Genomic DNA, 12,310 nt, shown 5'->3' on the forward strand with positions numbered 1-12,310 from the left:
TAATTCCAACAACATCTTAATCCTCTAAGGCATGATTCTTTTTATGATGTGAAATCCAACTGATTAGCAATACTTTCAGCTATATATCCTTCAATAGTCCAACTGATTAGCAATACTATCAGCTATATATCCTTCAACATCCCTCTTGTTTATTGACTCATAAGCAGTGTTTTGGACGGCGAGAGGCGACAAGGGCTTGCCTTGCCACGCGGCGAGGAAAGCGTGAATCGAGGCGCCAATTAATACCAAAAATTAAAAACAATTAATTGCACATATAATATTCAAAATTTCAATAGCAATTACATATATTACAAATACTATAATAATTACTATAGAAGAATTAATTTTTTTTCAAAAAAATAATGGACAGCAGTCACAATCCGGAACAAAACAAAGAGTGAAGAAAACAGAGGGGAAAAAAGAGTAGTGAGGACAGGGAGCAATGAAGAGTGAAAGAGAAAGAGACGAATGGACCAGCAACTCGAGGGAAAGAGACGAAGAAGAGAGCAGCGACTGAGGAAGAGAAGAAGAGAGCAGCGACTCGAGAAAGAGAAGAAGAGGAATACACGAAAGTCTGATGAAAGTTTGAAAATAGAAAAAAAACTAATATTATTAAGTCAAAACTTTTTTACAAAAAAAAAAGTCAAAATTGCGACGCCATTTACGTCGCCATTGGGTCCCCTCGAGTCGCCTCGGGTCGCCTCGCCTCAGTGGATAATGGCGACACAGCGTAGCCTCGCCTCTCCATTCGCCAAAGGAGCTATAGCGAGCGCCTTTCACAACACTACTCATAAGTGACAGTAGTATTCTAACTTTTGATACAAAGAAAGAAGAGTCTAGACTAATCGACCATCCTGAATTTATTTATCATGTGCCATCACTATCCATAGTTGCCAACACAAAGGTCTACCATAGAAGCAAGCACAATGATCGATAAACTCAAAACAATCAATCAGTATATCATCTACTCTCTTTGTATCAAAAGGTAGAACATACTGCCGCTTATGAGACAATATAGAAAACTACACCAAGTGGACTACCAAAGACCAATCAGTTGGATTTCATACCAAAATTCAGATCGCTCTGATGAAAGTACGTGAAATTCATATAACAAGATTGAATTTTCAGCCAACATATTGATGGTCACCAATTTGTATTGATTTAAATTCGGGCAAAGAGATGATTAACAAGACATTGGAACATTAAGATTAGGAAAGAAATCGATACAATTATTAATTAAACTATATGACCACCTTTACCGTTATGAATAAGGATCAAAAAAGAAAATCAATACCATCAATCAAAACAAATGGAAATTTTTACCGGTTATGAATAAGGATCAAGAAAGAAATCAATACAATTAATCAAAACAAATTGCAATCTTTATAGTTATGAATAAGCTAAAACAGGGAAACTAAATCTTTATCATCATTATCTTATGAAAATGCCCATAAAAAATTAACTAACAATTTCTCTTTATTATTAAAAAATTATTACCTAGACCTCTTATTAAATAATAAATTATACTTATGAATTCAGTACTTTTGATTTTTCATAATCACTTTTTGTAATTGCATTCATGCTACAATTATTGTCAGCTACTTTGAGCTTCCAACACTATTGAGCTAATCAATTGTCAATCTCTGCATATACTTTACATTATTAATAAAATGTTTAATTTTACACTCCATGTTAACTCAAGGACAAACTGCGTAAAATATATTAGTGAATTAGAACACCTATTTTGCTAAAGTGATGCTAAGTTAACTATGAATTATTGTTTAACCTTATGGAATTCTAGGTAAAAAATCTAATTATCCTAAAGGGAAGACACACATACTTTAACATTTGTTTAAAATGATTAATTGGCGAAAACTTATGTTAATTAGTTAAAAAGGAGCAAATTTAAAAGGAATATGTTATAAATACTTGATAAAATACTTGTGATATATATCTTGAAAATAAAATATCCCTTAGAAAAGTAATAAAGCCAAAGTAGATTAAAGAAACCTTCATCCAAGTGGTTGAAAACTTACCCATCTATAGTAAAAGTTCACGTCTCTTTTTTTTGGAATGGTTTTAAGACTTTCAACAAAACTTGCTCATTAGACATTTCACAACCAAAAGCTTTTCGTGATTTAGACAACTTATTTTTTTTCAAAAAAAAAACTTAATGGATCTAATCAAGGTGTAACTAATCTATTTTTTAAAATGATTTGCAAAAAAAATAATCCACGAAACCCAACATAACTAATCTGTTAAAAGACTAAAGTAGCTTAGTCTAAAAAAAGTAGAAAGGGCAAAGGGGAAATAAGTGTCATATAATACAAAGTCAACATATCAATAAGAGCATAAACATAATAAAGTAATAACTAAAAGAGAAAAGAAAGGAGTAGTTTTCCAGATTTCTTTGCCAATTTTCCATGTCCATTTGCATGAGCTTTTGAGAAGTGGGAGACACAAAACAGAAGAGAGATGCACGCTTTGAAATGAGACTTCTTGCACGGTAAAAGTCTTTTATGAAGACTGCAATTAGCTCCGAAAGTTTTCATGTAAAGGAGAGAGTAAAGAAATTAATAAAAAAAAAATACAACTTTATTTGACAGTGAATAAATCAAATAAAAGCTAAGTAAGGTTGTAAAATGAATATGTTATCCAAAACACGAAAATGTGCAACAGTCGCAATTGGTAACTTTAAACCTAACTCAAAACAGTCAAGCCCCCATTCATGTCTTTTGAACACAAAATTAACACTCAAGTTCAACAGGTTTAAGCTAAAAAAATATTACTTTTCAATCCATGATCCTCGACATTTTACACCGCCCTCACTTAATAACTTATAATGGAACTTATGCATGCAACTCTACTATCTAATGGATTCGGAAAAGAGATAAAAATCTATATTTTCTAGTCACATATAATTATAGCTAAGTAAGAAACATTAATAGCAAGTCATGATATTTCTTAAGATAAAAGAATTAAAAGTTTAATGTCACCTGTTGCGGGGCAGTGAACGAGAGATTGATTCCGACGCCTACATGAAGTTCCTCCGCAAAACTTTCTTCAGAGAAGCATAAAATAGTGGTTCAAGTGCGAGGCAAAAGGCGTCGACAAAAATGAATGCAAGACCTATTTTTTATCTTCTGATTGCAACTTTGGGCTGAATTCATAAGAGATTTCAAAAGTATTTTTGAATTCTTGTTGTTCGAATTAAAAAAGAGAGATGTAGATGAAGGAGAGACAGGGGGATAGCGCCTGACCAAAACAGAAATGGGGATCTCTGTCATTCGTTGAAATTGCTGGAGATAGGATGAGTTATTTGTTGGTTCAGAAAATAGATTAGGGTTTGTGAGCTGATTTGGGCTATTTTTTAACATATTTTGATATAAATAATGTGCTGAAAGCTTGATAGCAGAATTTCTTTGATTAAAAAAAAGATTTTGGGCTTCTAACTTAATAACGGATGAGTATAAAAGTACAGAAATTCCATTCAAAATATTTATTATTTATACAAAAGAAATATTCTATGTAAAAGTTGGATTTCAATAAAACTGCTATAGTCAAAGAATGAAATCCCTGAGTAAAAGTTGTATGAAAATACGAGTCCTTATTGAAAATAAAGTTTCAACATAACAAACGATAAGAGAGCGGAAGAAATAATATGTTATGAAATTGCTGGAAGATGTATTGATCTCCCGCTTGCCCTTGAAGTTTTTTGTTCAATGTAAATTTCTATAAAAGAAACTTAAACTTATGATTTCTCATCCGGAATTTGCCCAAAACTTATACACTTTTACACAACTCATCTATACAAGAAATGATGGGCCAGCATTAGGAAAATTCCACAAAATCTCTTTAAACCCAATCACTCAATCTGTGAAATTGATATTTTAGAGACTTCGAATGAGTCATGTGTTACTGTGTTTTCAATCACAGCATAAATTCATTACTATGTTTATTTACCTGGTATACATTTTCAGAAATTACATAGTCCTTGCTACTTTTGACAGTGCAACGTTGGAGGGTTTCCCATGCTTTGGACAATTTCGTTTTAGTCATGGAGGCATTATTATTACTTTCATCCAACATTAGCTTGTGTCCATAAGACGTAGGCGTGTAATATTGCTGCAAAAACTTAAATGACATACCAATTAGTTTCAGCATTTTAGTTCGTGTGGTGTCCTAAATGAGACTTAAAGTCAATAAATTAAAGAAGAGATCAGATGTGGTTGAGGGAGAAAAAGAGAGGAGAGCGTCTGGTCAGTTTTTAGTAGGAAAATATAAATATTTGCACCAATACACAACTGGTGATCTCTATCCTTCATTGCTGGAGTTAGTCTGGTATGCAACTTTGTCAACGGTATTTCTATCCAAGAAGAAATTCTTGCGGAGGAGCTAGTTTGCAGTAATTCAAGTTACTACAACAAAAAATACATTCAGTGCCAATAAATTTTCCTTTAGCAGCAATAGGGATATGGTATGTAGCTTCAAGCTTCAACAGCAATTGTGTTAATGTTATTGCATCAATATTTACACAAAGTGCATAAAATGTAAAGTTATAGCACATTGACCTAACTCAATCCAAAGTCTAACTCATGAATGGAGAATTGTCTAAATCATATAAGCAAATCACCAGTCCAATCCTTAACAAATGTGGGGTTCTTACTCACTCTAATACACCATTCAGGCTCAAAGGGGAGTTCCAAATAAGGATAAATTAAAGATATGATACTTACATCGAGTTGGGAACCAAAATACCACAAAAATATAAAAGTAACCAAAATAAGTCACTATTTTAGTAAGTAACTAAAATAAGCTTAGTGGAATAAAAAATTTCACTATATCCAATAATCTAAACGTTTTCCGTTAGAATCATAACGTTTATTTTTAATATATACCGAAACTTTTTCTTACACTTTATAAAGTGGAGTTTTTTCTTCCACTTTATAAAGTGGGGCGTCTTCAAATTGTCGGATTGGGACCATCTTCAAAGTGAATTTTTTTTGGGAGCCATGAAAAGGAAAAGGAGAGAAGGTGAAGGTGAAGGTGAAAAGGTAACTTTTTATAAAATGGAATAAAAAGTTCCATTTTATAAAGTGGAAGAAAAAGTTTCGTTACCTATTAAAAATAAACGTTATGACACTAACGGACAAGTTTAGAAAATTGAAAATAGTGGAACTTTTTTTTCCATTAAACTTATTTTAGTTACTTACTAAAATAGTGACTTATTTTTGCTACTTTTATATTTTTGTGGCTTATTTTAGTTCCCAACTCATTAGAGATATACAATATTGACTAATGATGGTAATGTCGATGGTGAATATAAATGTAATAAGGGTTGGTGGCGAGGATGGAATATGATGTCTAATGGTGTTGATTTTGATGATCTTGATTAGGTTGTGGATGATAGGTAGTGGTGGTGATTGACGGTAGTTATAGTTGTGCTGAAATAGTGGTTGTAAGTGGTAGATGAAATTAAAGTAGATGAAGTAGGGGTGAGTTATCATCTTTTTGTAAATTCTTAAATAGACATTGAGATCTTAATTATATTAAGACTTGATTATAGATCTTAATCATTCAGACGATTACAAATTTAGAACGCCAACACATTTAATAATTAATATTTGAGTAAATAACATTTCAAACCTTGAAAACAAACATACATATTAACTAAGATTTGAATAATTAAGATTAAAACTTCATCTAGTGTTAAACAAATGAGGCCTCGAAGGCGGCTCTAAGGAAGCTAATTACAATTTTTTTTGGTAAATAAAGCTATTATTTGAGGCACCAATTTTTCTAAGTCTCTCTGTCAACTATTGTTTGTCATGCTTTCTATTTTTTAGAGTCAAACTTGAAAAACTTTAACTAACATTTTAAGATGTATTTTTTCATCATATTGATATGCAAAAAATATTCAATTTATAATACTCATATAGATTTTGAATATCTAAATTTTTTCTTTAAATTATCGAATTAATGTAATCTAATTTAACTTTGAAAACCAGTCAAACTGAATTTTAAAATGCGCAACATAACAAATAAAAGTGGACGGGAGAGAGTAGTAGATTTATGATTTTTATTTTTCGTAATTAAAAAGTATTGAAGTTTCTGGAAAAAAGTATAACTTTTTTTAAAAAATTGAAAAAAAGGGAAGAAAAAGTTTGTCTTCTTCTAATAATTGAAATACTTGAGAACATAAACTTAACTACTTAATTTTTCATATTAGTAAATAAAGGTTTTATGATAAGATCCAAGATGATATATCATAAACAAATGACTAACATCTTATTATCTTGAATCAACCCATACATTATAAACAAGAAAAAAATCTTCAAATATGCTATCAAATTTTGAAAAAAAACTCACCTATTTCATTCGTTAAAAGTGTAGCTCATGTTTGTCATTTTCATTTGAGGAAGGGTTCATCCATGTAATTATGAGTTTAACAAAAAATTCATTCAGTTTTGCAGATCCATTGAGTCCATGTAGTGAATGATGATTTAGCCACATCAGCAATTTTTATTTTTTTAATAGAAAATCAATTCAAAATTCCAAAAAATGAGAAAGACTCAAATTTCAAATGAATTTTAGAAATTTGGCTGATTTTAAAAAATAAAATTAAAAAATTAATTATGTGTCAAATCATCACTCGGTACGTAGACAAAATGATTTTGTAAAATCTAATGGATATTCAATTGACTCATGATGAAATATGTTCTTGAACTTATATCAGAAACTGGACTAAGTGCAGCAAAACATATACACCTACGGATACTACTACAAAATTAATTACCACTGAAAATAATCAACATCTCAAAGAAGTTACAAGTTAAGTGATGAAATACTAGCTAATCAAGGTACATATCAAAGACTTATAGGAAACTTCTTTATCTAGCAGTAATCAAATCAGATATATCATGTAATGTTCAAACACTCAGCAAGTTTCTACAGATACCAAAACAGTCTCACATGGATGCAACACTTAGGATAGTCAAGCATATAAAAGATAAGCCAGGACAAGGGATATTGTTATTAGGAAACAAGAAAAATATACTCACAGCTTATTGTGATGAGATTTGGCTGCTTGTACCCTTTCTAGAAAGTATATTTCGGAATTCACTATCAAGCTTGGGACTCATTGATTTCATGGAAATCAAAAAAGCGCTCAACTGAATCGGAATATAGAAGTCGAGCTTTCACAATGACTAAATTAACTTGGATTGAGTGGAGTTCAAATTTAATTATCAGTCACGTGTTCGATGATAGCAGAGCAGCTATCCAAATGGTTGCAATTCAGTATATCATGAACCAACTAAACACATAGAAATAGATTGTCATTTTATTCCGAAAAAGATTCAACAGGGTCTTATAAAAACAAAGAAACTATTTGGAAAAAAAAAGAAATTCATCAAAAATGTGAATTTTTCAACTCAAATTACCACTAGTAGTAAAATTAAAATTAGAACATGAGGTACTATAAGCCAAAACTGAAGAACTAAATCCTAATTTTTCCTGTTCTAAATCAAATTGCAATAAATTATTCTCCATTTGATGACCTCCAATTATAATCGATGTTTCAGTCTTACTCCCACCATCCAAAAACCCTAAACACCACACATCCACGCCATTTCGCGCGATCCTAACCATTGAATTCGATCCAAATATCCTCCAAAACACATCATCACTGTCCATCACAAGATCAACGGTTGGAACAGTAGGTCCTACCTTCGTATCAAGTACCTCATCCGCATTATAACAAACCTTAAATGGTTCCACAGGGTTTGTTACTGTGAGGTTGAGCTTAGTAGATTCATTTATAAATGTCTCGGTAAATGGTTTGTAGATGTTACTGTGTAGTGTGGTGTATGGAGTTACAGTGCTCAGCTTGGTCAGACCGAATCCTTGTTGATCAAGGGCTGAGATATTATTATGGTTTAATTGTACGGTAACTCCGTTAACTTTTATGGAAGTCAAATTAATGAAATAATTAGACTGAACCGGGTTTGGAATGAATGGAGTGTAACGAAGGGTTTTTGAAAGGTCAATTTCGGGTAAAAAATAATAGGGTCCGGTTGAACCGAAAAAAGCAACTCCAGGAGCAGACGGTGAACCGGATAAACATAACGCAAAAGTGCGTGTAGAAGACAGAGAAGTGCTGACCTGCATAACATAAAATTCAACATTTTTAAGTCGGTGTCTTAGAACATATATATATATATTTATATAAAAAAGATATAATGTTATTTTAAAATAACTTCTTTTTTTTTAATATATTGAATTGATTAGTATAACAATTAGACAAAGGAAGTAACGTAAGTCATAAAAGCCAAAGAAATTTTGTTTTTTTTCCCTTAAACGTAAGTTCTATAGTAAAATGAATAACAATTTATTGCTTAAAAAAAATATGCTTTTCTTTTTACAAAGAATAAGAATGATTTAATTTTATATGAAATTTTAAAAAAAATGATGATATTATTTAATTTAACATGAAATTATAAAATTTTTAAATTTTATAATCTTAAATTAAAATTATATCCAATATATTAAATTATTTTTTAATTTATAATTTTAAACCTGTCACATTAAAAGTTGAAATTAAAATATTTTTTTACAAAAAAAAATTAAAAAAACAATTAAACGAAGGCAATTACTTTGAGAAATAAAACTTTTTGAAATACGTTTTTTAAATAAATCAACCTTATAATTAATAAAAATTTTACAATATCAATCATTATTTTTTCAAGGAATATATCAATTTAATAGTAGACAAATAATTAAAAACTAAGTTTTAAAACTGTCATAATTATAAATTTTATCAAGAAGTTGTAATTTATTGTGGTGACTGCTTCTTAAAATGTTCAAATTTAAACTTCAAACATAGAATTTTTTTTTAATATAGTATGAATCTGAATTATTCAGCTTGTATGCGTGATTAAAATAAAATAAAATTAGTTCGTGATTAGAACCTGAGTAGTGAGTGAGAATCTGGACCGGCCTAGCCCGGCTAAACCGACTACACCTTTGGTAAGTCCTTTAAGCAAAGATTTCTTCGAGCAAGACAACAAAAACTCAGAAAAAACCCTAACTTGACCCGGATTCCTCCCATCGGTAACCGGCAAAGCTATCGATTCAACAATAGCTTTGCCGGTAGACGATTTATGAGTAACAGAATTTAACGGAGAGAGAACACAAGGGCTAGTGGAACAATCATCGCTATTAGTGGAATGAAAACACTTAGCACAAGCGCGAGATCCAATAGCAGAGCATAAAGGGGAATTACAGGAAAGAGAACGATGAGTAGAGGAATTGGAACAATCGATCCATGAGTAAGAGGCGCTCAAATCGAGGATGAGATTGGTGAGTTGTGGAGGGGAATTGAGGTAGAGAGAGAGTGTGTAAAGAAGAGTTTCATGGTCTTTGGTAATGGAAGATAAAACAGCTGATGAAGAAGAAGGGAAAATTAAGAGAGAAGAAGTGAAGAAGAAGAAGAAAAGGGTGATAATACTAATGGGTTTATGTGGAAACATTTTTTTATTTGTATTTTTTTTGTTAAGAAATGGGCATTTCTAATTCTAAACTTTTTTTTAATTTGGAGGAGGAAGTGAACCCATGGATTCAATATTTAAAGTGGATGATGATCATTTTTTAAATTAAAAAAAAAATAGATTTTGTATTTTATATGATTTTTTTATTGTAGTAATTATAATATTTCTTTTGCTACTCTTTGTTTAACAATAGTCGATATTTGTTCATTTTGTACTTTTTAAAAAAATTATAATAAAAAGTGTAATTTTATTATAGTATAACATAATATTTTAAAAAAGAAATTACTACAATTATTGATAATTAAAAATTAAATATAAAATTATTCATTAATTTTATTAAATAATTAAATAGTGTTAGACATTCCAAAATAGTGATTGGAAATTTTTAAAAAAATAGTCATTTTTGTTTTAAAATCTGCTAAGTTAACTACATATTGTCTCTCGATTTTTGAGGTATTTTTAAATATTAAAGGATTATTAGGTGATTTTTCTAATTTTCAATTATTTTAATCTATGAGTATTTTCGTTAAGATTTTCAATTAATTTTTTAGCAAAACTTTTATGAAACCCTCCATATAAAGCTGAGGACTAAATAAATTCTTTTGTCTATAAAATCAAAGACAAGTTCACTATTATAGTACTGATTTAATGCATGAGCAATTCACTTCTGACTAACAGCTCCAACCAAGCTATCCCTTAGTTATTAGAGAAAATGTTTTTTAATTTGTTAAATTGTACTCTCTTCCTCTCATTTTACGTCATTTTTTTTTATAAATGGATAGACCATAATACTTATTGTTCTATAATATTTATGTATAATCATACTTTGCCTATTATATATACACTTGATAGATTAGTTAATAAATCTTTAAAATGTATTCATCATTTATTATAAAGTTGACTTAAAAAACATTAAATTAGGGTAAAAGGATAAAGTTATATTATTTTTTTATACAAATACAAAATACAAAAATGACATAAAATATGAGACGGAGGGAATATATTATTATAGCACATCTTATAAAAATAAAAGAGTTGGCCAAACTTTAGAGGAATTCAGAATTCTTGTCCACATTCAATATGAGAAGATCATTCTCATCAACATTTTTTATAACAATGAATAATGATAAAATATGGATTTAAAAGTTTTATCCATTTTTTGACATAATATATAAACATGATCCTTAACTTAGTGTTAATAGATAATTATGACATTTAACTTTGAGTGTGCACAAGGAGATTCTTAAACTTGTATAAAATTGAGCAAATGGACACATTCGTCCTACACGATAATTTTATATCTGACATGTATTATGTCATGTAGGACACTTTTGGCTACTTATTCAATTTTATAATATTTTAAATTGTCTATTTGTGCACATTCAAAACTGGAGGACATAATTATTTGTTGACGTCAAATTAAAGATCATGTAAATTACATAAAATGACTATTTCATATAAAAATTTAAATTGAGACCTTAAACTTTGATTCACTTAATTATGATTTCAAGATGAGCTCTAAACGTCATGTTTGGAGTACAACTAGGGATGAGTATGAACTAGACGACGATGACGATGATGATGAGCTAAACTAGTGCAGAAGTGTTGTACGTAATAGATATGCATATTGTTGTTTCGAATTTGGATAAAGACAAATGTTGTTTGATGTTATCAAAGTATAATACCATCTATAAGCGCTGTATGTCGACAAATCATTTGCAGTTTTACACATCAACAAGACAACTCAAGCCTAGCTGGATTAAGGGATTCATTTGAACACTTTCTAGTGGAATCACTCAAAGATATGAATAAGAAAAAAATTATATAAATAAATAACTTAAGATATCATAATCTCTAAAAAAATATTATCATTACAAAAAATCTTTTTAGATTTTCTCTCATATACATTTATATTTTCTTTGAGATATATACATCTATCTCTTTTCCAATACAACCCTATCATTACAAATACATCTCCATCCCAATCGAACACATCTTATCTCCTCACGGGTATATTCCTATCCTCTTGGATACATTTCTATTCTCATTGAATACATCTCTATTTCCTTTCAGATACAATATCACTTCCATTAAGTAGTGTATCATTTGCAATGTATCGAACGATCAAGAAATGTATTTGAGAACACCGAGAAATTTAAAAATTTTATAACTGGAGAAACTTACTAGATAGGATATAATTAGCCCCCAAATGTAAGTTAGGCAAATTAATTTTTCTTTATCCATTATAACAATCGTGTTAGAAGAAAAAGACCAAAAATGTAGTTTAATGATAACTTTGTAAATTAAATTCCTTTTTTAAAAATAAAAAGAGTGATATATTTAACTGAGTTTAATGTATAGAAAATTTAAAAACATTATTCTATTTAACCATTTGACACAAACTTTGAACTGAACAAAATGTGAAAAGGCAACTTCACTTCAAACGTCGGAGTAGTAATAAACTAATAATGTAGCCTCATGTATCGACAATGTCATACGACTCAAACAAAAGATGTCACCTAGGTAAATTGGAAACCTAGTTGTCCAAATATTAAACCATGCATTTCAAAACAAAAGTCAAATATTAGGTAATGTAATGTATAAGGTGAGGACATGAACAATTATGTGAGGGATGGCATCATTTATGAGAAAGGTAGACATCACCTTGAGTAACAATAGTAAATACTATAAATAGCCCACAAGATACAACAACACAAGCTAATACGCATAACAGGTCATAAAATCTATTCAACTTATTTTAA

The 12,310-nt window shown here is 29.9% G+C and overlaps 1 protein-coding gene across 1 annotated transcript; it reads right to left on the reverse strand.

Annotated features, from left to right (window-relative positions):
• Positions 1 to 7,316: 7,316 nt before the first annotated feature.
• LOC101253124 (probable aspartic proteinase GIP1) lies at positions 7,317 to 11,797 on the reverse strand. The gene is made up of 2 exons (XM_004247106.5): positions 8,970 to 11,797; positions 7,317 to 8,163 (listed from the first exon to the last, which is right to left on the reverse strand). The coding sequence occupies exons 1-2, from the start codon at positions 9,528 to 9,530 to the stop codon at positions 7,429 to 7,431; spliced, it is 1,296 nt and encodes a 431-aa protein (XP_004247154.1). The 5' UTR covers positions 9,531 to 11,797; the 3' UTR covers positions 7,317 to 7,428.
• Between the last annotated feature and the right edge of the window lie 513 nt (positions 11,798 to 12,310).

The sequence above is a fragment of the Solanum lycopersicum genome, chromosome 9, assembly GCF_036512215.1.
Source record: "Solanum lycopersicum chromosome 9, SLM_r2.1".
Taxonomy (NCBI): Eukaryota; Viridiplantae; Streptophyta; class Magnoliopsida; order Solanales; family Solanaceae; genus Solanum; species Solanum lycopersicum.

Coding starts and splice junctions, on each gene's coding strand:
- LOC101253124 (XM_004247106.5), bottom strand. CDS start 9,530: ATGTTTCCACATAAACCCATTAGTATTATCACCCTTTTCTTCTTCTTC. Junction 8,164..8,969: donor GATTCTCACTCACTACTCAG/GTTCTAATCACG, acceptor TATGTTATGCAG/GTCAGCACTTCTCTGTCTTC.